We start from the raw sequence: 22,776 nt of genomic DNA, 5'->3' as shown, positions 1-22,776 counted from the left end.
GGGGATCCTCTGAGCAGCCACCCGCTAACCCGTGTGCAAGCACACGAGGTGCTCAGGGCTGCCCTGAGCGGGTTACAACCGACTTTTGAGGCCACTCACAGAAATCAGAAGACAGACCGTCCCCATCTGCCTGGGACTGAGGGGTTTCCCAGGACACGGCCTTCAGTGCTAAAACCAGGAATGTTCAGGGCCAACCAGCGTGGTTGGTCAGTCTACACAGCAGCCAGGAAAACTGGGGGCTCCTACACAGCAGCCAGGAAGACCGGGGGCTCCCGCCAGAGAGCTGGGCCTTCTCAGTGTCCCCAGGGACCTACGTCGCACCTTAGTCCAGGGTGACAGGAGCACCCCTCCTGTGGCACTGATTCGCCCAACCCTTTGGAATGCAGGGAACGGGGAGTCCTGGTGTCCACTGTCCCCAGAAGCCAGGACGTAGCAGGCAGGCTGGCAACCTCCCCTGAGCTCCCTGTCTTTAGGGATCCCCTGCCTGCTTACTTCTAGGCCTTTCTGTGTTCAGCAAAGATTGGTTCGAGCCTCCCCCATCTTGCCCCAATCCTCCCAGGACCGCCAGCCTGAAATCAGTGCCCAGGGTGCCCTCAGATGGGGCCAGGTCCCTACACTCCCTGCCTTGCCACAGGCCCACCTGCTCCAGATCTGCCCTGAAGGCTGAAAGGGCGGGAGGTGAGAAGCAGGCAAGAAGCAGGAGCTCTGGGGAGTATCGCCTGGGCCCTGCTCTTTTCTGAGCCAGTGCGGTTCCCAGCTGTGGACCCGGAAGTCACCTTGGCTGGCTGAACCCACTGAGTGAGCTCTGAGGTAGGGGCAGGAAGTAGCAGGGATTTCCCGGGACAGGAGGGGAGGAGGGCAGGTGGGCCCCAGCACAGCGGGGACAGGCAAGTGGGAGCACACAAGGGCGTGTGCCCGGGAAAACGCACGAGCTCTGCCAGTTGCTCCCTCCACGGCGAGTCCCTAACGGGAGCGGAGTGTGCCAAACTGAGAGGAAGGACGGAGGGTGGGAGCCGTCTGGGTCTGGACCAGGGAAGGTACGCAGCCTCCTGAGGGGCCCCAGAGAACCTCAGAGTAGGCGGAGCCTCTGGAAGAAAGCACCTGCCGTCTGGGGAGGGAAAACTTCCAGGTGGCGCCTAGCCTGGGCCGGGGGCGTCCTAGGCACTGAGCACCGGCCGCCCAGTCCACGAGGTGGGGAGGGGGGGTGGGGGGGGTAGGAAATACGCTGCTGTCTCTTGGTGGTTTGGTGGGAAAGGCGGGGCTTCCTCCACGGTCTCTAGTCTCAAGGGAGTCAGCCCTGGCCCGGGCGTCAGCACTGCCCGTGGAGAAGGAAAAACATACCAGAGAAAAAGCCAGTCACAGGTGAGCCCACGCCCTGCCCTCCCATCCCTGTTCCCCGGCCCCGCTGCACCCAGGACTCTGCACGCAGCCGGGAGGCGAGAAGCCCCTTCCTCGGGGACTGCTCGTGGCCATGATACAGGGCTTGAAGGTCGAGGCTGGTGGCTGTGGAGGTCTCCGCGTCGGGTCGGTCGGTCTGTCCGCGGGTGGGAGTCGGTCCATGTGCCGGGCCATCAGACCTTGGCCTCCAGCATCTCCAGGAAGAGTTTGTGCATGGGCACCTTGCCCTGCAGTTTGATGCTGTAGAAGTGCTGCACGGCCTTGGCAGCCGTCTGCCGCAGCAGGGGCAGCGTCAGCAGCAGCTTGCCCGTCCTCCGCGGCTCCTCGTGGCGCTGGCTCAGCTCGTAGTCCTGCAGAGCCTCGTGCAGCAGGTCCTGGAGCTTCTGCACTGCCTCCAGATCCTCGATGTACATGGAATCTGTGGGCACAGGGCTCGCGTCAGCGGGTGTGGCCGGACGCCCCGGGGGATGGGCTCCACCCTGGGGCCCCTGGGCCTCTGTGGGGTGGCCTTCCAAGTCCTCGCTCTACAAAGAAGGAGACTTGAGGCTCACAGAGCATAAGCGGCCAGCCCGAGGTCACGGAGGCCAATGACACAGCGGAGGCTTGGACCCCGGGAGCGATCTGTATCTAGGAAGGTCATCTCTCGAGAAACCACCAGGAGGTGGCGGCGGAGACCCTGAAGGACTTGAATGTGAGCCGACCCGTCACTGCCCTGGAGATGCCAGGAGGATTCTGGAGCCAGCCTGGTGGGTTGGAATCCTGCGTCCATCACTTGCCAAGCTGTGTGACTTTAGGCAAGTCATTTAACTTCTCTGTGCCCTGTTTTTCTCATTCGTTAAATGACGTAACAGCCGTACCTACCTCAAGACGTTGAATGAGTTAATACAGGTCAAGGGCTGAAAACAGTTCCTGTCCCGAAGGAAATGCCCAGCCGGGGGCATCATCACCAGCTCGTCTTCAGGGACATCACTAACCTGACAGAATGCCGGGTACGGAATCCACACACAGAGAAAGGGGCTGGGCTCTGCGTGGAGGTGCCCTGTGCTGGGGGACCGAGATGGCCTGGCCGGACGCATGGGGCACAGTGACGGAGGGTGCCGTGGGGAGCTCTCCAAAAATCCTGGGGAGGGCTTTGGATTCCGGCAGACACTGGGGGTTCAAACGAAAGTTACCTAAATCCCAGCAGGGCAGGTGCTGACAGCTGGGTTACAGCGGGGTCGGGGCTGAAGCAAAGGCAACGTACTGGAACTCATTCCCCAGCCTCGGGGAAAACACCCAGCCTTCTTCAGACACTCCTTAAAGCTCTCGAGCCACCACACTGAACCGCAGTGTCTGATGCCTGCCAGAGGCGGGAAGCAAGGGTGCATCTGGGTCAAGTGAGCCGAAGGCTCTGGGGAGGCTGCCAGGAAGGCGGGGCGAGGCCCCAGAGTTCCTCAAGAGAGCAGGGCGATTCCTGCGCGTGCTGGGTTAGTTTAGGTACCAGACTGCCGAGGGCAGCTGCTCCAACTGGCTGACCCCAGTGACTCCTTCTGACCTTCTGGATCCACACTCAGCCCATGCCTCCAGGGTCCTGCCTTCCCTTGGGAGAAAAGCAGAATGAGGAAGGCGAGTCTCAAGTCCTAGATGCTGTGTTATTTGGGCCAAGTTACTTAGGCTCTCTGAGACTGTTTCTTCATCTGTAAAATGGAGCAAATACCTCCTACCTCATAGGGTCGTGGTGAGGGTTAAAAGAGATAGCACTTTACCAGGCACTTAGAAACCGCCTAATAAACGTAATACCGTCATCACGGTGAGGACTCAGCCAGGGGGCAAGTGCCTTTAGTGCGCTGGGGCGTTACTGGCCTCATACCCTCCACCTTGCTGGAGCAGCGAGGACTCCTTCTCCACTTGGAAATGGAGCATGGCTCCATTCCTACACTCTCAGCTGTTTCCAGAATGTGCACTCGAGATGTGCTGGTCCCAGTAAGGCTGGGATGTGGCCATCCAGACTCCCTGCCTCCCGCCAGCTTCCTCTCCCCATCCCCCCACCCTCCCCAAGGAGGCCAAAATCGGCAGCTGCCTTCGACCAAAAATGAAATAAAATAACATTGCAAGATTAATTTCTCTGCAATCCATCAGTGAGTCTGTATCGATGGCATTGATAAACTGTTAATTACAAAATCAATGGCTATGAATTTTTTCTGCTGTCAAGGAGCCTTGGAGATGGGACTTGGGGTGAAAGATGGCCGGCAGGCTCCCGAGGGGCTGTGGTTCGGGGGCCCCGGCCTGTCTCTGATGTGCGTCACTCTTCTGCCTGGAGCCAGCCCCCGAGCCCCATGTGAGTGGTCCCATCCCATGCCCTCAGCCTGAGCAGTGGCACCGTGGGCCACCACCAGGACCACTCCAGCCACCTCCTGGCACCTGTCTCTCCTCCAGCTAACACACTGTTTGGGGGATTTTCCTACCTTGCTGTACAACCTTTCATGGCTCCCTGGACCGACCCTATTGCACCCCAATCTCTTCCTACCCCCTGCCTAGCCCTAGAGCCTCTGGTCTGACCCCAACCTACTTTTCTGGCCTTACTCATTCATAGCAGGCCTAGGCTTTCCCCCATTTCCTGCCCACAGCTGACTGCTCGACTATGCAGCCAGGGCTGTGAGCATCACAAACTCCTCCTTCTCTGTTCTGAACTACTTGGACCGGCACGTAAGCCACAGGATGGCCTGGGAGGTGCCACCGGGCCAGAAGTGCAGGTTCCTGGAACTTCGTCTCCCATGACATGACAGCGAGTACTCAGGCGAAGCTTGATCCAGCTGAATCTCCTGATGGGCTCGTGTCACTGAACCACTGTCAGTCCCCAGGTACTGTGTGTGCATGTGTGCTTATGTGTGCGCCTGCGTGTGCACATCTGCATATGTGTGCACGCGTGTATGTGTGTCGTATTTGTGAACATGTGTATGAGTGCATGTGTCTGCATGCATGTGTGTTCGTGTGTGTGTAACTGTATGTGCATGTATGTGTACCTAAGCCTGTGTGTATGTCTGTATGTGCACGTGTGTCCATATATGTATGTGTGCATGTGTGTGTGCACGTGTATGCATCTGTATTTGCACGCACATGTATGTGTGCATGAGTGTATGCATGTGTGTGTGCATGTATGTGTGTGCACGTGTAGGTATCTGTATTTGCATGCATGCCTGTCTTCACATGCATGTGTATGTCTCTGCGCCTGTGTGTGTGCACGCACGTGCCTGTGAGATCAGGACGAGAGCTGAGCTACGGAGCCATCTGAACGCCATCACGGCCTGATGTTGAGGGGTGGCATAGACGTGACAGCGGCACCCCACCTCTTCACCCTCCTCCTCCCCGCATGGGCCAGCCCGAGCTCAAGGTCAGGGATGAAGTGTCAGGAGAGTCTAAAAGCAAAGACGTGCCCTCCAAGGCCTGGCAGCCTTGCGGGCCTCGCTGTCCCCACGCTGTGTCCTCTGCGTTCACCGAGTCCCCTCCGCCCACACAGACCCCCAGCCCCCTGCAACGGCTGGCTGAGGTGCTTCCCTCTCAGTAGGTGGCACAGGCTCACGAGGGGTGGGACCACTGTGTACAGTAGGGACTGGCGGGGGGGGGGTAGGGGGAGCGGGGCCTGTCACTGCCCATTTGTCAAATCTATAGACCCACACAACACAAAGGGTAAAACCTGGATGGCAACCAGGGACTTTTGTTAATAATAATGTATCAATACTGGCTCATTAATTGTAACAAATTGCCACACCAATACAAGATGTGAACGACAGAGGAACCCGTGCGGGCGTGGGGGATGAGGGTGAGATGGGTGCCCACACCGTAGTGCCACCTGCTCAGTCGTTCTGGAAATTGAAAACTACTTTTAAAAAACCCAACAGCCCCGGCATTCTCTAACAAAGAACACACTACCATTTTGGAATCTTAATACGTAAACGGTCTGGACGCCTGGGTGGCTCAGCCGGTTAAGCGTCCGACTCTTATTTTCGGCTGAGGTCATGATCACATGGCTCACGGGATCAAGCCCTGAGTCAGACTCTGCGCGGACAGCACGGAGCCTGCTGGGGATTCTCTCTCACCTCTCTCTCTTTCTCTCTGCCCGTCCCCGCCCTCACTTGCCTACTTCTCTCTCTCAAATATTAAAAACAAATTTTTAAAAGATGTATAGTTTATGTATAGAAGCATGTAAAAGTTTAATCATTCTCTTGCATTTGTTTATTAATAAAAGGGAGTTGCACTAAAGGAAATGCTTCCCTCTCTACACTAGATCAGGATCCCCCAAAAGCAGAGCCCAAGACCAGGGTCTGGGTGCACAGATTTTCTGGAGGGTGCGCTCTCAGGAGAAAGGGAGGGAGGGAGGCAGGACAGGGTGAGGGTGGGAACAACAAGCAAGGTGAGGACGTGGCCTCCGCTTTGGCCTGATCCACTAGGGCTCTGATCTCGCCCTGCCAAGAGTCCAGCCTTTTGTTCCCCTGTGTGGGTCGCCATTAGTTGATGGTGCCAAGGTGCCTGACTCTCCGGGCACGGCGGGTGAGGGCAGATCTTGGCCGAGGGGGCAGCTGTGAGCTATCAGCAGCACAACTCAACAGCTGGGGCAGGGGAGCACGAGCCCAGTAAAGGGGGGCTGAGCAGGGCAGCGGCAGCACCCCTGCATTCTCTCTGAAAACATTTGTTAGGGGGACCACGGTCTCGGTTCGCCAGGGACTGAGGTTTCCCGGGACACGGGACTTACTAAAAGCCGAACCGTATCCCTGCAAACCGGTCGCTTACCCTGTTTGTACCGTCTCCGCCTGGGAACCAGCTGTCCCTCTTCCCTGTGCGGATAACACTCTGTTTCCTCTAATATTAATAATAATGATAATAATTAATATTTATTGAACATTTGCTCTAGGCCAGGCACTGGTCTAAGTGCTGTATCTTCAGTCGGTCATTCAAGACCAAAGTGCTTGGAGAAGGTACTGGAATGTCCCCATTGTACACACAAGGACAGGGCTAAGGAAGGTTGCCAACCTGCCCAGGCCACACTGCTACTAAGTGTCAGAGCTAAAATTTGAACTTGGGTCCATGTGACCAGACTTGAGCAAGGCACACGCACTGCCCTGGGGAACTGTGTGTGCCTGCCTGACAGTCTCTCTTTAGGACAGGGAGCCTGATTTTCTCCTGCATTCTCCACCCCCTGCCTGGCACAGTACCCTGCATACGGTGGGTGCTCCCCAAGTGTGGACACAGATGACAGTCCAGCTCGCTCACTTGCATCACGAGCGCCCAGCCCCCGTCCCCAGAGATTCCAGCCAGGAGCTGCAAGGGGCTGATGGAAGGGAGGCGAAGCCTCCCTTTTTAAAGAGTTTTATTTTACTTTTATTTATTTTTTATTTTATTTTATTTTATTTTTTTAATTTTTTTTTTCAACGTTTTTTATTTATTTTGGGGACAGAGAGAAACAGAGCATGAACGGGGGAGGGGCAGAGAGAGAGGGAGACACAGCATCGGAAACAGGCTCCAGGCTCCGAGCCATCAGCCCAGAGCCCGACGCGGGGCTCGACCTCCCGGACCGCGAGATCGTGACCTGGCTGAAGTCGGACGCTTAACCGACTGCGCCACCCAGGCGCCCCTATTTATTTTTTACTTTTGAGAGCGAGCGAGCGTGCACAAGCTGAGGAGGGGGAGAGGGAGAGGGAGAGAGAGAATCCCAAGCAGGCCCCCTGCCCAGTGCGGAGCCCGACACGGGGCTCGATCTCACGACCCTGAGATCATTGACCCGAGCCAAAATCAAGAGTGGGACGTGAAGCCCTCCTTCTTAACGACCGACCAGACCACTCAGCTGGGAAGGTTTTCTCTCTCTTGTGCCTGAGCGATCTGACTGGAAGATTCAAGGAGTGGCTACGAGCTGGGGGTTGATTTTGCAAGGACAGGGCCTTGGTTTGAGTCCTAGCTCTGACACCCTTTGACAGTGTGGCCCTGGGCAATTTTCTCCAAGCCTCAGTTCCCCCGTCTATAAAATGGGGTAAAAATCATGAGACCCTTGCTCACAGGGTTGTTAAGAATTAAGTAAGTTCACAGCTAATTTATTTAGCAGGTTCAACGCTTACTGTAAGCCCAGCGTGTTGTGAGTGTAACATAATGATGTACAAATAACCCCCCTCCACTGTCTGGTGGGGGAGGGACTCTGCATTGTTCCCCTTTTACTGATAAAGAATAGGAGGCACAGAGGGAAGCGACTTGCCCAAGTAGCAGAAGCAGGATTTGACTCTCAGTGACTGTAGAGCCTCTGTCCTTAACCGGTGTGCTGGGCTAGATAGCAGAGGCTCAGTTCGTAGAACGCCCTGCAAATCAAGGGCTCAGGAAGCACCTATCGCGGGCCAACCCCTTTTAGCTCCAGGCCAACCCCTTGCACAACCTTTGGTGACAAGAACCTCGGGCATCTTCACGCCACCCTGCCTCTCACGGTGGCCCCGCTCGCGAGCTCCGGGGCTGTGCCCCCCGGGGCCCAAGAAGACCTCCGGAAGGTCCCACCGTGGGGCCCATGCCCGCCCTTACCTGAGTTGGCCAGAGCCAGGGCCTTGAGTGTCACAAACTCCTCCTTCTCCACCTTGAGCTTCTTGTACCTGCGCACCAGCTGCAGGATGGCCCGGTAGAGCTCCAGCAGCCCCGCGAGGCGGGAGTGTTCCTCGTCCATGATGTAGTCCTCAGCATACACCAGCTTGTCCTCGTAGGGCAGCGAGCGGTACACGATGCCCAGGATGAGGATCTCCATCCAGGCGCTCTGCAGCAGGCTCATCTGGTCCCCGAGAGAGAGGTTCGAGAAGCCTGCGGGAAGAGGGGGCAGGGAGGGCAGCGGCAGTCAGGAGGGCTGGCTGGAGGAGGTGGTCCCGGGCCCCGACCCTGCCCCTCCCTCCGTACCTGCTGGACTCCTCGTCCTTCCCTTGGCCAGTGAGTCAGACGGGGAATTCACGGAAAAGACTTATGTAATGAGAGCTCGGTCAATGTTGACAACTGTTATTATTATCACTCTGGTTGTTAGTTCTGTGCTAGTTTCAAAGGTCTGAAGAGGTTTTTTTTTGGTTAATTAAATGTGTTTGTAATCGAAGGGGTTTTTAAATTCATAATAGGATCAAAAGGCGGCAGTACTGGGTCCCCTTCCCTCTGGGGACTTTCCAGATCCCTCTCTCTGCTCAACCAGGGGACATTTTGGCATTTTAACGTTGCACAGTCTCAGCTGTGTGTGCCAACCCAGGGGCCCAACCGGGAGAGAGGACTCAGCTGTTCCCAGCCAGTGACCCCCTAGTGACCACAGCCCGGGCTGCTAAGAGCTCAAGAGCCCCCAGGGTCAGGGGGCACTTTCTCACAGAGCAGCCTCTCCTCCAGGGGTCAGGCCCCTGCCGTCCTGCATTCCGAGAGCTTAGAATCATGGGAGTTTCCCCCTCCCTGCTAGTAAGGAGGCCGACCCCAGCGCAAAAGCAGGTCGGGATGGGGATGGCTCCTGAATTATGACATGGTCTTGTCCAATGTGCTCGGGAGATTGCCTGGGCCTGAACCCTGACTCCCCATTTCCTAGCTGCAGGCTGACCGTGTGAAAGTTGTAACTGACCCAAACCTCAGCATCCCCTTCTGTGAAATGGGTATAACTGTCAACACCTGCTTCAGACTCTCCACGAGGTCTGAATAAGACAACGATTATGGGACATACAACATGTTCAGTGAGCTCGTGCTATTGCTATGAACGATGAGATGAAAAGTCTTCATGTGCAAAATGAGAAGTGTCTGGAATTGCTTTATACATGTACTTAACTCAGGCATGGAACAATGAACATCTTTTTTTTTTTTTTTTTTTTTTTTTTTTTTTAACTCTTGCCCATCGCGGGGCTCCAACTCACAAACTGTGAGATGATGACCTGAGCCAAAACCAAGAAGCAGATGCTTAACCAATGGAGCCAGGCATCCCGGAACAATTAACATTTTGATCTGAGAGGAGGGTAGAGAAGAAGGAGCAGGAGGAGGAGGAGGAGGAGGAAGGAGAAGGGAGGGAGGGAAGAAGTTGATTTTTAAACTTCTCAGTCACTGAACACAAGGTGGTAACTTCGGCCAGAAATTCCAAGATTGGCTCCCACACGGATGCCGCCAGACTGACGGAAAGAAGGAAGAGACCCACACAGCCATCTGTACGTACCATGCATCCCGGGCGGCCGGGTCTGAGTTTGCCCATGTGGGTCTCCGCTGCATTGGCGCCCTGGCACCTCACCCCGTGTGGGTGCAGCGCTGATGCGGGGGCTTCGAGGGTGAAGAGGTGGTTTTCAGACAGGCCCCCTCTGTTCCCTACACTGGCGGTGCCCGGCGAGCCTGACCGAGGGGTGATGCCCATGGCTGTCGTTACTGTTTTTGTTGTTATTAGCACACTACTGGCATGACCCTCTTCTTCCTTCTGGGCACAGCTGGAGGCCCGGGGTGGTCCTGAGCTTCTCGACAGGCCCATCGCTCTGGGTTTCCGTGGAGTCTGTCCCACCCCTCACCTGCGGTCCCCCGAGTCTAAAACCCACGATCCCTCTCCATTTTCCAACCAGTGCGCGAATGTTCAACCTTAGGGGGCACTCCTGGGGCTCCTGGCTCACCACCTGGCTGCTGGCACCCATCAAAAGAGCTGAGCGATGACACTGATGGACGGGGCAGGCCTGGATTGACATACCTCCTTGGGGAGAGGGGCCAGGTGTATGCGTGCTGTCTGGATCCCAGCGTGAGAGGGGGTGTGTGGCAGCCTGTGGTGGCAGGGAGAGCCGGGAGGTAATAAAAGGCAGACAGAACGGACATCCAATTTCCCTTATCGGGCCTCTGAGCGGGAGAGGGCTTGGGCGACATTAATTAACAGATCCCAATCAGCCAGCTCATGAGGGTGTGTGCACGCAGGGACGTGGGGGCTGCACTGGAAGCAGACAGACCGGGAGGGAAGATGTAGGAGGTGGACGGGGCAAAATTAACAGACAATTGCAAAAAGGGAGGTGAGGTAAGAGCGAGACTTCTGGAAACGAAAGAGAAGGGACCCCTGTGATGCCCATCACGAAGGTACCATCACCAGAGGCACGTTAACAGCATCTTTGGTCTCTTCCTTCATCCAGCACCTCCTCACTGGGCACCTGCTAAATGCCAGGCCCTGTGGGCAGAACGGTGAGCTCCAACCAGAAGGGGTCCCTGCGTGAAAGCGCTCACGGTCAGGAGGGAAAGGCATGCCCCGAGCACCGAGCTCTGCCGTGACCCTGAAATTGGGGCAGTGAGAAGAACAAGGGGGGTGGAGGGCTCTGAGAACTTGGCCCAAACAAGAATGTGCCGAAGGCTTTGCAGAAGGAGACTTGGGGCTGAACCCTGCAGGGTAGGAGGGGTTCTAAAGAGGGTGGCGAGGGCCCCACTGGCGAGCACACCCCAGGGTGCGGGGATGAGCTGCTGTCCCTCTCCCCACCCCCACTGCCAAGCGCCGGCTGGGACAAGGGAGATGCGCAGTGCATATTCCCAGCACAGAGCACAACAGATGCCACTGGACCCTGACTCCTAGGTGACAAGAAAATGGGCCCGAAGAACTCGCTGAGACCCTCTCAGTCCTTCAGCCACGAGTTTGAATTTCGGCACCTTTTCCCATCGTGCAGAAGCCAGAGACACAGGCCTGCCCTCTGGGAGGAGGGGAGCAGGTGGTGGGAGAAAGGGGACAGCGCCTTTGAGAGTTTGGGCCACCATCTGAGGATAGACCTACGCCTGTGTGCGGACCTCTCTGCAGTGGACTTGGCCCTCGGCCCCTGACCTCTCTCCTTCTCCTTGAGTGGCTCCGAAAGGAGCTGGAAGGGGCTTTGACAATCCAAATGCACTCTCCAAAGTGCTGAATGGTATATAGAGGCTGCTTCTCTTTGTGCAAGGTAGGGGGGGAAATATGTGGTATGTCCTAATATTTTAAAAAGTTCAAATACTTTCTAGTTCTTCAAAAAAAGACACACTAGAAGGCAGAACGAAATATAAAAACAGCTCTAGGAGGAAGGAGGGGAGGCGACAGGGCTGGAGGGGAAGGCTGTGTGCACATTTCTACCTAGTTTTGGTCTTTGAACCTGTCCATATTTAAGATGTCCCAAAATAAAACTAAATCCAGCATAAAACAAAAGGCATGCTTCCTTCAACCTGGAAATTCCACTGCTAGGAATTTCTCCCAGAAAGAAAAGGATGCACAAATACACAGAGATAAATGTGAAAGGGTGTTTTGTTCCATCAGTCTGTAATGGCCTCAAGCAGGAAACAACCTAAATGTAACTAATGTGATTCGTGTAATTACTATATAAACATAATTATTAGCTAAACGAATGGCACGTTAGAAGCCACCAGAAAGAATGAGGTAGAACTATTTTTGTGGGTGTGGAAAGACACCCATGAATGTAAGGAGGACTTAACTATTAAGGACACAGATGCACGACCAGACCCTAGAATCCTAGCTCTGCTGACCACTGGCTGTGACACTGGGTATGTCCACTTCTGTGTGCCTCAGTCTCCTCATCTGTAAAACGGGAATAATAATAATACTTCCCTAACGGGACCGTGTGGATTGAATGAGCTAACGTGCGGAGTACTCAGTACACTGCCTAGCACAAGGGAAGTGCTACCATGTTATAGAATTCAATGAAAAAAAGCAAGATGTAGAGCAGTTGTTCTAGAATGGTCTCATGGTGGGGAGAGAACATACACACACACGTACGCACACAGTGGCTGTACGTGCACAGGAAATTCCCAGAAGGATGTTTAAGAAAGATGAGGGATTTGGAACTCCTAATTTCCAGCCCTCTGTCCCTGCCCGTCATCTTTGGTAAAAGCACATACTCTTTCTTTTATTTAAACCCAGACCAAGGGCTGAAGCACTCCTCCCTGTCCTTCGGCCAAGCACCCTCCACGTCTGCTTCTCTGTGCTGGGCTGGGTCTCCTCCTCCATCGAGCAATTAGCAATTCTAGGACAGGGTGGCTTCCGGGAGAGGCTGGTGTGGCCCAGGCCCCTGGGCGAGAGCACTGCCCGCTGGAGGTCCTGCCCTGCCCCAGCTGGCTGTCCCTGCCCGCCTCCCCTCCTGGGGCCCTGCTGCCCACCCCCACAAAGTTGCTTTATCTGCACCAACTGATCTGATAACAGTCAGGATCTTCCCAAGCCCCCATCCCCCAGTGGTTTGACAGCATGAGCTCCTAGAATTTAAGGAAAAAAAAAAAAAAGAGCACATAATTTGTGGCAAGTGGAGTTCATAATCTGTTAATTTATTATCGTTTCTGTCGACCTGGAGGGCCATTAGCAGAGGTAATAAAGGGAGATGTAATTATAGGATCTGAGGCCACTCCAGACACAGCTGCTGTCACTCGGCAGCCCATATTTCATCGGCCGCTGGCATTCTTCCCTCCCCAGCGAGAGCCAGACGGTGGCTACCTGGGAGCAGGGCCGCTGAGGAGCCCTCCGTGAGGAGGCCTCTGGGGGGTTCCCCCCGCAGAGGTGTGCACGTGTCACCCTGGCCTGGGAGGGCTCCCCTGGCTGGCGGAGCCTCCAGGCCACCTGGGGTGACAGGACAATTCATCAAGCGATACCCACTGCCTCTTAAAGGCTGCTGCCCCTTGCTCGAACCTGTCGCTCCCGGGGAACGAGGGGTGGGCGCTCTAAAGACTCGGGCTCATCCTCTGGGCAAACCAGGACTTGGAAAGTTCAACTCCAGGTAAAAGCCTGCATGCGTGCGGGGTAAGGCCACTGCAGACGGACTGAAACAAAGGAATGGCTGCTATTCTGAGTGAGCCGCAATCAGCCCGAGCTCCCTAGGGAGCTCACCCGTATGAAAGTGTCCTGTGTGTTCAAACATGTGAGTGAAAGCCGGGGTGGGGGGGAGGGGGGGCCTGCTGAGAAATGAGTTTTGTGCTCAAACGATCCTTCCTACTGGCCAAGCGGGTCGCTCAGCGCCTGTGTACATATGTTAGCTTCTGGCCTGCAGCCTGAAAACTTGTGTTCGTGGCGCCCTGCTGCCCTTCTGGGCTTTTCCTCCATGGCCACTGCCCATCAATCCTGAAGGCCTAGCTCAGCGTCTGCCCTCTGCCCCCGCAGCCCAAGGCATCCCTCTGTCCCGTGGTTCTCCTTGCTGCCTCCTAAGTGTGCAGGAGATGGGAAACAGGGTAGAGGTAAAGGGAAACAGGCAGTGGGGTGGTAATATTGAAGCAAGTGTCATGGAGGTTCCTCATGGAGGTCTGGTCTATTTTTGTATGTTTAGAATTTCTCATGAGAAAGTATTTTGTTGGGGGTGCCTGGGTGGCTCAGCTGCTGAAGAGTCCGACTTCGGCTCAGGTCATGATCTCACGGTTTGTGAGTTCAAGCCCCATGTCGGGCTCTGTGCTGACAGCTCAGAGCCTGGAGCCTGCTTCCGATTCTGTGTCTCCCCCTCTCTCTGCCCCTCCCTGCCCTGCTCATATTCTGTCTCTGTCTCTCTCTCTCAAAAATAAATAAACGTTAAAAAAAATTCTTTTTAAGGAAAAAGTATTGGGGCGCCTGGTGGCTCTGTCAGTGAAGCGTCCAACTTCAGCTCAGGTCATGATCTCACTGTTCCGAGTTCGAGCCCCACGTCGGGCTCTGTGCTGACAGCTCAGAGCCTGGAGCCTGTTTCGAATTCTGTGTCTCCCTCTCTGTCTCTGCCCCTCCCCAACTCGTGCTCCCTCTCTCTCTCTCTCTCTCTCTCTCTCACACACACACACACACACACACAAAAACATTAAAAAAAATTTAAAAACGAGTATTTTACTAAAAACAAAATTATCCACCTTATTTATAAATGAGATCCTTGGGGCAGAAATTAATCTACTTCTTTGTATCAGCCACAACTCCTAACAAGAGACCTTACTCAATAAATGCATGCAAAGGCAAGTATGAAGTGCCCTCTGTATGCCAGGCTATGGACAGATACTGAGAGGTTAGCTCGTACTGAGTCATGAGACGTGGTCTCCTTGCTTAAGGAAAGTGGGCTGGGCTCTGCTTCAGAGTGCTAACCTGAGCGGTCTTAAGGAACCTTCTGCTATCCAGGAACCAGGATGGACAGGAGCTGACGTCAGTCCCAGGGTGGGGCCCTGGCTTGCATCTACCCTGCTAAGAAACCTGGTCTCTTTCTGGCTCTCTCTCTCTCTCTCTCTCTCTCTCTCTCTGTCTCTCTCTCTAAAGGCCAGTGAGCAGGTCTTCAGGGGAGTTTTCTGTCTAATCTGAGATGGGATTAAGTCGATTAGTTTAAACATATCAGGCACTTGATATGTCATCGCCCCTAGTATGAGGTTTACATGCAGTGGCAGGAGACGCTATTAATTAATTTTACCTTAAACACTAGAAGGTCAGGCCCAAATAATTCAGCATGCAAATTTATGCAAAATAGACAAATTAGTGTTTCAGACAGACAAATGAGCCCCTATGTTTATTTTATTTTTTAATCAAAAAGAATCCAGCTCTGGACAAGGGAAAAGGAAGATGTGAAAGGAAGCTTTTAATACTATTAGCAAAGACAATGACACAGTCATGGTCCCTGCCACTTATCAAGCACCCACTGTGTGCGGGGGCTGGGCTGACGGCCCTGTACCATCTATTACGATTCTTAATTCACAGGCAAGGACACTGAAGCTCAGAAAAATGAGATCTCTTCACAAGGCCAGTAAGGACAGAACTTGGATCAGGGCTTGGGTCTGTCTGGATCCAAAGTCTGGGCCCCTAACAGCCACTCTGCTCGGCCCACCTCCCTCTTGGTCGGGCACAGATGGGAGATGGCGCTGGAAGGAGGGAGACGGGAGAGAGGAACGGGTGCAAGGGAGACAGCGTCTCCTGGTTCTACACCTCCCCTTAGAGGTGGCAGGAGAAGGAAGCGGTGACCTGGGGGACCGCCAGGCGCCACCCCTGAGCCATCGCTGGGATGCGATGGAAGAGGAGCGTGTGATGGCGGGGAGGGCAGGATGTGAGGGGCAGGGGGAGCTGTACCGGATTCGGCCCCGGGTCAGTGGAGCAATCCGGGCTGAGGTGTCTTACGCAGTGGCCTGACCCCACGTCTGTGCTGAATCAGCATGGGCCAGATTCAAAATTACTGAGTGTGTAATCCCAAGAGGCTGAGCTCCTTAGTAAGGGCGTCCAGCTCAGATCCCCGGTGAGGCCCTCCCCGAGTCGGAACGCCAGGGGCCATCTGCGCAAGGAATGCTACGCTTCCTGCCAGCTAAGTAATACCAGCATCAGCTCCCAAGCCCTCGTCCGCGGGAAGACTCCTTCATCTAGGTTGTGCACACACGCGTGTCTTCTATACAAACATTCTGACTCCCCCCAGTCAACTGCGGGCCTTGGCATCTAAAGTCTCAGACACCTTTGCTACACCACCGTGCGTGCTACATTCACTTTTCAGAGCCGGCGACACACACAAAGAGGACCTACAGACAGGAAGATAAACTGCCCCGTGTCACATCGCTAGTAAGAATCCGAGTCTGTGGTGGATGACTGCCAGAGGAAAACAGGATGTCCCCACCACACTATGAGACAAGCTGTAGAAACCTTACGAGGCATAAACTGCACAGGCTTTCGAAAGCTCCCCAACACGTGTGTAATACAAAACACGTGGGTATCGGCGTCTACAAAAATAAAATTAAAAACCAGCTTCCACCATCTGTCCAGACGGAGGATGCTGAAGGAAGGGTGTGGGCCACACGCAGCGAACAGCCATACCCGGAGTCCATTATCTCCTGAAACGTATTTATTACATGCACCTTCCACGCCACCTATTAAGAGATGGGCCTCCCATAAGATCAGGCAAGTGGCAATAGTGAGCCAGCAGTGAACGTGAACATGGACCACACATCACACTCATCCTTGCATTTCATCCTCACGGCAAAGCCCACGAAGGAGGTACTGCTATTATTCCCTGTTCACAGAGGGGCCGGGTGACCTGCCCAGGGTGACACAGCTAGTGAGCCGCAGACCCAGATGTTGAATCCTTTGAATCCCAGACTTTGACTCCCCAGCCCATGTTCTTAACCACTCCAGTCCACCGGCCGCTAAAGGAAGCAAGAGACTCAAATTCTCTGCTGCATTTTCCCAGCACATTTCCAATAAGGTCTACAAGAAAACCCTTTGGTCTTGAAGGACTCAGAGAACTTGCTCTTTGAATCTCACCTATTGTAAGAAGCAATCAGCAACCCTCGAGAGTGATCACTGATTCTGAAGAGCCCCCAGCAGTTCAGGAATGTTACTGGACCTCCCAACACCTGCTTACCTCCAATCCCACGAAGAGAAAAGGAGCCCAGAAGAAAACACGGCTCCTGGGTCCTGGGGCTCCCATGCATCAGAACCACGGTGGTGGGGACAGTGGCTGAGAGTCCCTGGCTATACCACCCCTGCCCGGTCCTACGGGACTCACCTGGGATGTGCTTGGCCCAGCCAATGATGACCACGAGCTCCCTGTCTGCCAGGTCACAGAGAGTGGTCAGGGCCTTGATGTCGCCCTCCGGCATGCCAGGGGGAGGCATGGCATAGAGCTTGTCCGGCTCGGCCACCAGCAGGTAGGAGACAATCTTGGTCACTGCCAACAACCAGAGGAGGAATGTGAACGTTGGGGGGAGGAGGAGGGGCCGGGGTGGAGCCTGCAGTGACTCGGAAAGAAAAGTTGGGTTCTGAGGAGTCTCTCCCTTCCCCCTCCCCTTCTCACTCCACAAACTTGCTGGCCGTGTTGATTTGGGCTATTAAAAAATAGCCCTCCAAGGGAAGTTGCTGGTGACTTCTCTTGAGAGGAACCTGCTTTGAGTGGCAGGTGAGGGCGACACGTTCCGGATGCCGGGGCCCATGCCTTCTTAGGATCATGCTTCATTTGGAGCCACATTCTGTAAATCCCACATGGAAAGGCCTTCCGAATGAAGCCTGAAGCACCCGACACCCAGCCGGCCACCAATGCCACCTCCCCAGGATCCACACTGTCTCTAGCCAGCAGCGGGAAGGTGGCATCTCCCCACGGGGGCCAGATGTCCCAGGTACCCATGCTGGCAGAAGGAGCATGGACTGCCCTGACACTCACATGGCTTTTTAGCGGGTGGAGAAATCTGTAAGCTCAGGTATGGGCTGCTCTCAGAGTCCAGCCGTCGCTTGTATTTCTGGCGGCCTCCACGCACTCGGTCAAGGCGCACACCTGTTGGGGAAGAAAGGGGCAAAGTGTCAGGCTGTTCAGCGTCAGGGGTGTTAGCACTAACTCTGGAATCGCAACACTGGCTTCGGCCCCCACGACTAGATGGCTTTCCAGCTGCCCCATGGCCAGCTCAACCAGGGAGTCCTGCAATCCTAAAACAACTAACGGTAATGACCCATCCCAGCTGCCCCGGGCCCGGCCCTGCCTCTGGATTCAGCATCCTCCTGACATCTATCCCGAGCAACCCACAGCTTGAGTCTTTTGTCTCCAAAGGGAAAGCACAACGTAAGCACTCCTCTAGACGTTAGGGAAGGAAGACTCGTTATTTTAGATCTGCTGTGAATCCAGGGAGGGTTGAGTTGGCTTGCAAGACGGGAAAGGAACTCTCTGCCACTGGCAGGCACCTCCAAAGAACAAGAACAAGAATGTTCAGCCTTTTCACGTAAGCAGCATCTGAATGGGTGTTCATTACAGATGTCAATTTCTGGGTCCCACTTTCAGAGACCGTAGGATGGAGTTCTACAGTCTGTCTTCTAGACTAAAGGGAGTGTGAGGACTGGTCCAGGCAGTGGTAGTACCCTCAGTAGCAGGGACGTGGGTAGCCGTGGACCAGACTCTCCTGGATGGGGACGCAGGTGGTCCTGGCCACACCTGGAAAATGAACCCCTCAAAGTCTCCCAGCAGCAGGTGCAAAAGCAGGTGTGGCCACTCCACACTGACATCCCTTCCCAGGATGAGGCCCGATCCTACAGAGATCTGCTATTTCCCTGGGTCGATACGGCCTCCCAGGAACCCACCCCACCCTCAGCAACTGCAGTCTAGACAGACATGTTCGTATCATTTGACATCCCTCACCAGCCTGCAGGGTGGACAGGACCTCAAATAGGTTCCTCATCCAAAGGCACACAAGCACAGACTGGACACCAACCTATGTGGCCTGCCCTGAAAAACGGGTGGGATCCAACAAATTAGCTCCAAAGTATGAACTATTACAGGAAACAGAGCAGCTCCCTTAAGCTTACCATGAAATGGGCCTTGATTAAAATGCATAAAAAGTGAGAGAAAGTGGGGCGCCTGGGTGGCTCAGTCGGTTAAGCCTCCGACTTCAGCTTAGGTCATGATCTCACAGTTTGTGGGTTCGAGCCCCGCGTCGGACTCTGTGCTGACAGCTCAGAGCCTGGAGCCTGCTTCGGACTCTGTGTCTCCCTCTCTCTCTTCCCCTCCCCTGCTCACACTCTGTCTCTCTCTCTCAAAAATAAGTAAACATAAAAAAATTTTTTTAAATAAAAAATAAAAGTAAAAAAGTAAGAGACAGAGTCCTGAGAGGAAGAGAGCTCAGTGGCCACCTTAGCCTCTGAGGTGACAGGTCAAGTTCAACTTCCTGTTCCTTTCCCCAAAGGTCAACAGCATCACCCTCAGAGTCCTAGTAGTTGATCTTCAGGGCACTTTCCCGCTGCCACCTCCTCCTGCCTGTCCTCTTAGCTTGGCAGTGGCGGCAGCTCAGGCCCTTCCTGGGGAGAGGCAGAAGGCAGCAATATGGGTGACCGAATGGAACGAGGATTTAGATCCCGTTCAGGCCAAGGGTGATTTGCTGGCTGCTTCTGAGGATGTACAGCTACTACGGTTAAGTCCCTGGGACGCGAGAGGAAGTTTCCGGGGCAGTGAGAGCCATAGAAAGTGAAATCACTTTGTGTGCTGAATAAGAGGGACCGGCCTTTCAACTGCTAGTTGCCCTAAGGGAACTGGGGTGGGGAACTGGCATGGTACCGTGCCCACGTGCTCCCAGTCAAGGGCTCAGACCTCCTCCTCCTTCAGGGCAGAGGGCAGGGAGGATGTTTTGAGCCACTAAGACAGATGGCCCAGGGGGACTCTATGTGGGGCCAGTCACTGCTCTGCATTTTCATCAGCGGTGTCCTTTTCACCCCCCGCCCCCCCCCCCCGGTCTGACATACCTGTACTTGATGCTGAACATGGCTGCAGTAAACTTTTCTGGGGGGAGACGGTCTACCCAGCATCCCACCCCTGCTTCCCGCTTAAACTAATTCCCCTATTGTGGGTCATCTCGCAGTGGGGGGGGGCCTGTGCCCACTCCAAGTCTGGGTATCTAACTCGACCCTCTGGAGGCTGAAGCATGGGCTGGTGACTCAGGAACAGCTAACGGGAAGCTTTGATCAAATGGCACCAGAACGGAGGGGGAGAGCTGCTCAGGGCTGCAGCGGTGGTCAGCAGCGGGGGTGTGGGCACCCTGGGCCACACTCTCCTGGCTACTGCATCTCTCGTGCCTAGGCTTTCTGGAGCTTCCCTTGGTCCTTGTCTGGCTTCTAAGTGTGGTCCTTGAGCCTCCTGAGAAGCTTCCAGTGAACTCCCCTGCCGCTTTGAGGGGCAGAGCGGATTGCAACTGACCACACCTACAGTTGGGTTGCCTTGGACCAGACCCTGTGACAAGGAGAGTTTATCTGGAAGGTGAACCCAGGAAGAAAGCCAATCATGAGTGTGTTCCTGAGTAGGTGAGCAGGTTACTGCCGTTGCCAGCTGAGGCTCAGCCTCCCTGAAGACCCTGGGAGACAGGGCAGGACACCACCAGTTACCCTGCTGCAGATGAGGGCCTTGGGGCATCCAACCGCCCCTCCTGGCAGTCACCAGCCCTTCCCGGACCAGGGCTGGGCGGGCTGTGGGGCCCAAAGCAAGCCCTGGGCACAGCTGTGGTCACCAGGAGGCAGTTCAGTCAGCATGCATGTGACAGAGCGCGGAGTGAAGTCAGGTGGGACACCGGCCACTGCCCTCCTGTCTCAAAGGGTGGTCCAGGCCAGGCATCATCCGGGAGCTTGTCTGAAATGCAAATATGTCAGGCTGCCCCCTAGGAACGGGAGTCAGCACTTCAACAAGGTGACTCGGAGGCACAACGGTGTTTGGAAAGGGCTGCAATATAGCATCCTACAGACCGGCAGCGGCCCGGACCTTGAAGGGGACAGAGGAGGCCCATCCGGTGCAGGAGCTAAACCCACATGCTGGTGGGGCTCTGGCTCCCAAACGCCACCCCTCCCTTCTGGCCCCCTCAGTGAGGGCAGAAGGAGCAGGCACACAAAGGCAGGAAGGATGGCTCCTCCTTTGAAGGTTTTGTGGGGAAAGTCCTGTTTTCCTGACACCCTCCAGTGATACAGCTACAAAGCAGCTCCCCCCCCTCCCCCCGCCTATAACACCGACATCGGATGTCGTGAGCCAAACCCTCCACCAGGCTCTGCTTTGTCTTAGAAAGCTGGTAAGACTAAAAGTGAGAATGCCCGACTTCGTTCACACAGGATGAGGAGGGGGCCCATTTCCTGTGCACCTACTGTGTGCCGGGGTCAGACCAGAGTCCAGGATGAGCCCTTCCCCACTTCACTGACTTTCTCTCCTGAGGCCAGTCTCACAAGCTCTCCCCACACCCACCCCGGGTGGTGTAGCAGGAGTGGGAACTGCTCAACAAAACCCTGAAAGAGGCATGGGTCCCTTAGCAAGGCAAGGAGATGGGCAGTTGCCACTTCTGTCGCAACCTCCATCTAGAATGTTCTTTGTCCTGAGATAGGGCCTGGCCTGTAGTGGGTGTTCAAGAAAGTCTTGATGCATACAGGAACGGCTGGGCCTCCTTCCCTTGGGGGCTGGGTGCTTCTTCCAGACATCCAAGCTCCAACAGCACCGCTACGACCAGGGGCTGCTCCCCGTCCCATTACAGGGTCTGTCATGGTGCCCAATGCCCAATGGATGCTTAGAAAGCCAGAGCTGGGGGCGCCTGGGTGGCTCAGTTGGTTGAGCATCTGACTTCAGCTCAGGTCATGATCTCACAGTTCATGGGTTCAAGCCCCACATCAGGCTCTGCCCTAACAGCGTGGAGACTGCTTCAGATCTTTTGTCTCCCTCTCTGTGCCTCCCCCAACCCCCTCAAAAATTAACATTAAAAAAAAAAAAAAAAGCTGGAGCTTTTACTATCACCATCATCATCACCATTATTATTACCATTTTTCCCCAACAAGTATATACAATTCTCTGGTAAGTCACAGTAATAACAAACATGAGAACAGCCTAATTTGTGGAGGACTTTCTCTGTGTTGCCCTTTGTAATCTACAGCACATAAAGCAGGCACAATTATCCCCATTTTACAAACGAGAACAACCGAGGCTCGGGCAACTGAGTAATCTGCCCAGTAAAAGAGCCAGTACCTACGCTCTCTGCTACTCCAGGGTACAGCTCCCCTGGGCCCGGTGGGTGTAATCTCTCCTCTAAATTTTCTCCTTCAGATCTTCACAGCAGGATGGTCAATGGCTCCAATCAATACATGCATCAGTTAGCAGCTTATTCTGTTTTCTTAAGAAAAGTAGACTGCTGGGTTCGATTATGCCTCAATTGATGTCTGGTATGAGCCAGGTTTGCATCCTGGCCTCCTGCCTGCTTTCCCAGATCTTCCCCCAGCCACAAGCCCATAAGCACGCCACCCCATGGGATCCACTGGTCAAGGTCCCAGACCCGTCTCAACGGCCTTGGCCCAGTTGGCTCTCATAGCCTTGGTCTCGTCATCACCAGGTACGGGGAAGGAGGCAATGGTAGTATCAACTCTGCTCACCGAATATGGCTCTTGTGACACCAGAATGACACAACAGCGGGGAAAGGCTTGGTAAGTTGGCAGTGGTTCAACAGGCCAAGGGAGGCCGTCACTGCCACTGCCCCACACGGCAGCATTCACTGCACTCTGTGTGCCACCTCGCGCTTGTTTCCCTCTGTTCCTATCCACTTTTCAGTTCAATGGGTTGCTAAGGGAAAGGGCCCAAGTCAGCTCCATTTTCACCCAGCCGGTGGTAGGCAGTCAAGTGTCTGAGTGAAATGATGCACCGGTTCAAATGAAGCCCTGCAGGCTTAGGAAACAAAAGACTCTCAGGGTCTTATCCTTTTCCCAGTTTCCATCTGTTCCCCCCAGCCTCTAGAAATTCACTCCCTTAGGACAGCCCATTCCTCATCAAAGTTTCCCCTTGTATTGAGCTAAATTCTGTCTCTCGGTCATTTTCTACCTACCCTCCATCCCATCCAATGAGACTACCCCCTTTCACAAGACAACCCCTCATGGACTTGAACATCCTTGGGCACCCTCCTTCTGTGGCCAAGCACTCCTTATTTTCTATATTCGTACAGTGTTTTCAGGCCAATCACCTCCCTGCCTTCTACGCATTTGTCTTTATTGATGTGGTC

At 54.6% G+C, this 22,776-nt stretch overlaps 1 protein-coding gene across 2 annotated transcripts in view; it reads right to left on the bottom strand.

Moving 5' to 3' along the window:
* Positions 1-248: 248 nt before the first annotated feature.
* Positions 249-22,776, bottom strand: part of ESRRB (estrogen related receptor beta) — a 172,385-nt gene continuing 149,857 nt past the window's right edge. For both annotated transcript variants that reach the window (XM_040477791.1, XM_040477790.1), the window contains exons 4-7: positions 17,451-17,561; positions 16,800-16,961; positions 7,933-8,202; positions 249-1,816 (exon numbers count right to left, since the gene is read on the bottom strand). In XM_040477791.1, the coding sequence (XP_040333725.1) occupies positions 1,572-1,816; positions 7,933-8,202; positions 16,800-16,961; positions 17,451-17,561 (788 nt within the window). In that variant the 3' untranslated portion in view covers positions 249-1,571. The remainder of the gene's footprint in view (positions 1,817-7,932; positions 8,203-16,799; positions 16,962-17,450; positions 17,562-22,776) is intronic.

This window comes from Herpailurus yagouaroundi, unplaced genomic scaffold, assembly GCF_014898765.1.
Source record: "Herpailurus yagouaroundi ecotype Mexico unplaced genomic scaffold, PumYag 141, whole genome shotgun sequence".
Taxonomy (NCBI): domain Eukaryota; kingdom Metazoa; phylum Chordata; class Mammalia; order Carnivora; family Felidae; genus Herpailurus; species Herpailurus yagouaroundi.
This window is presented reverse-complemented; position numbering and strand designations above follow the sequence as displayed.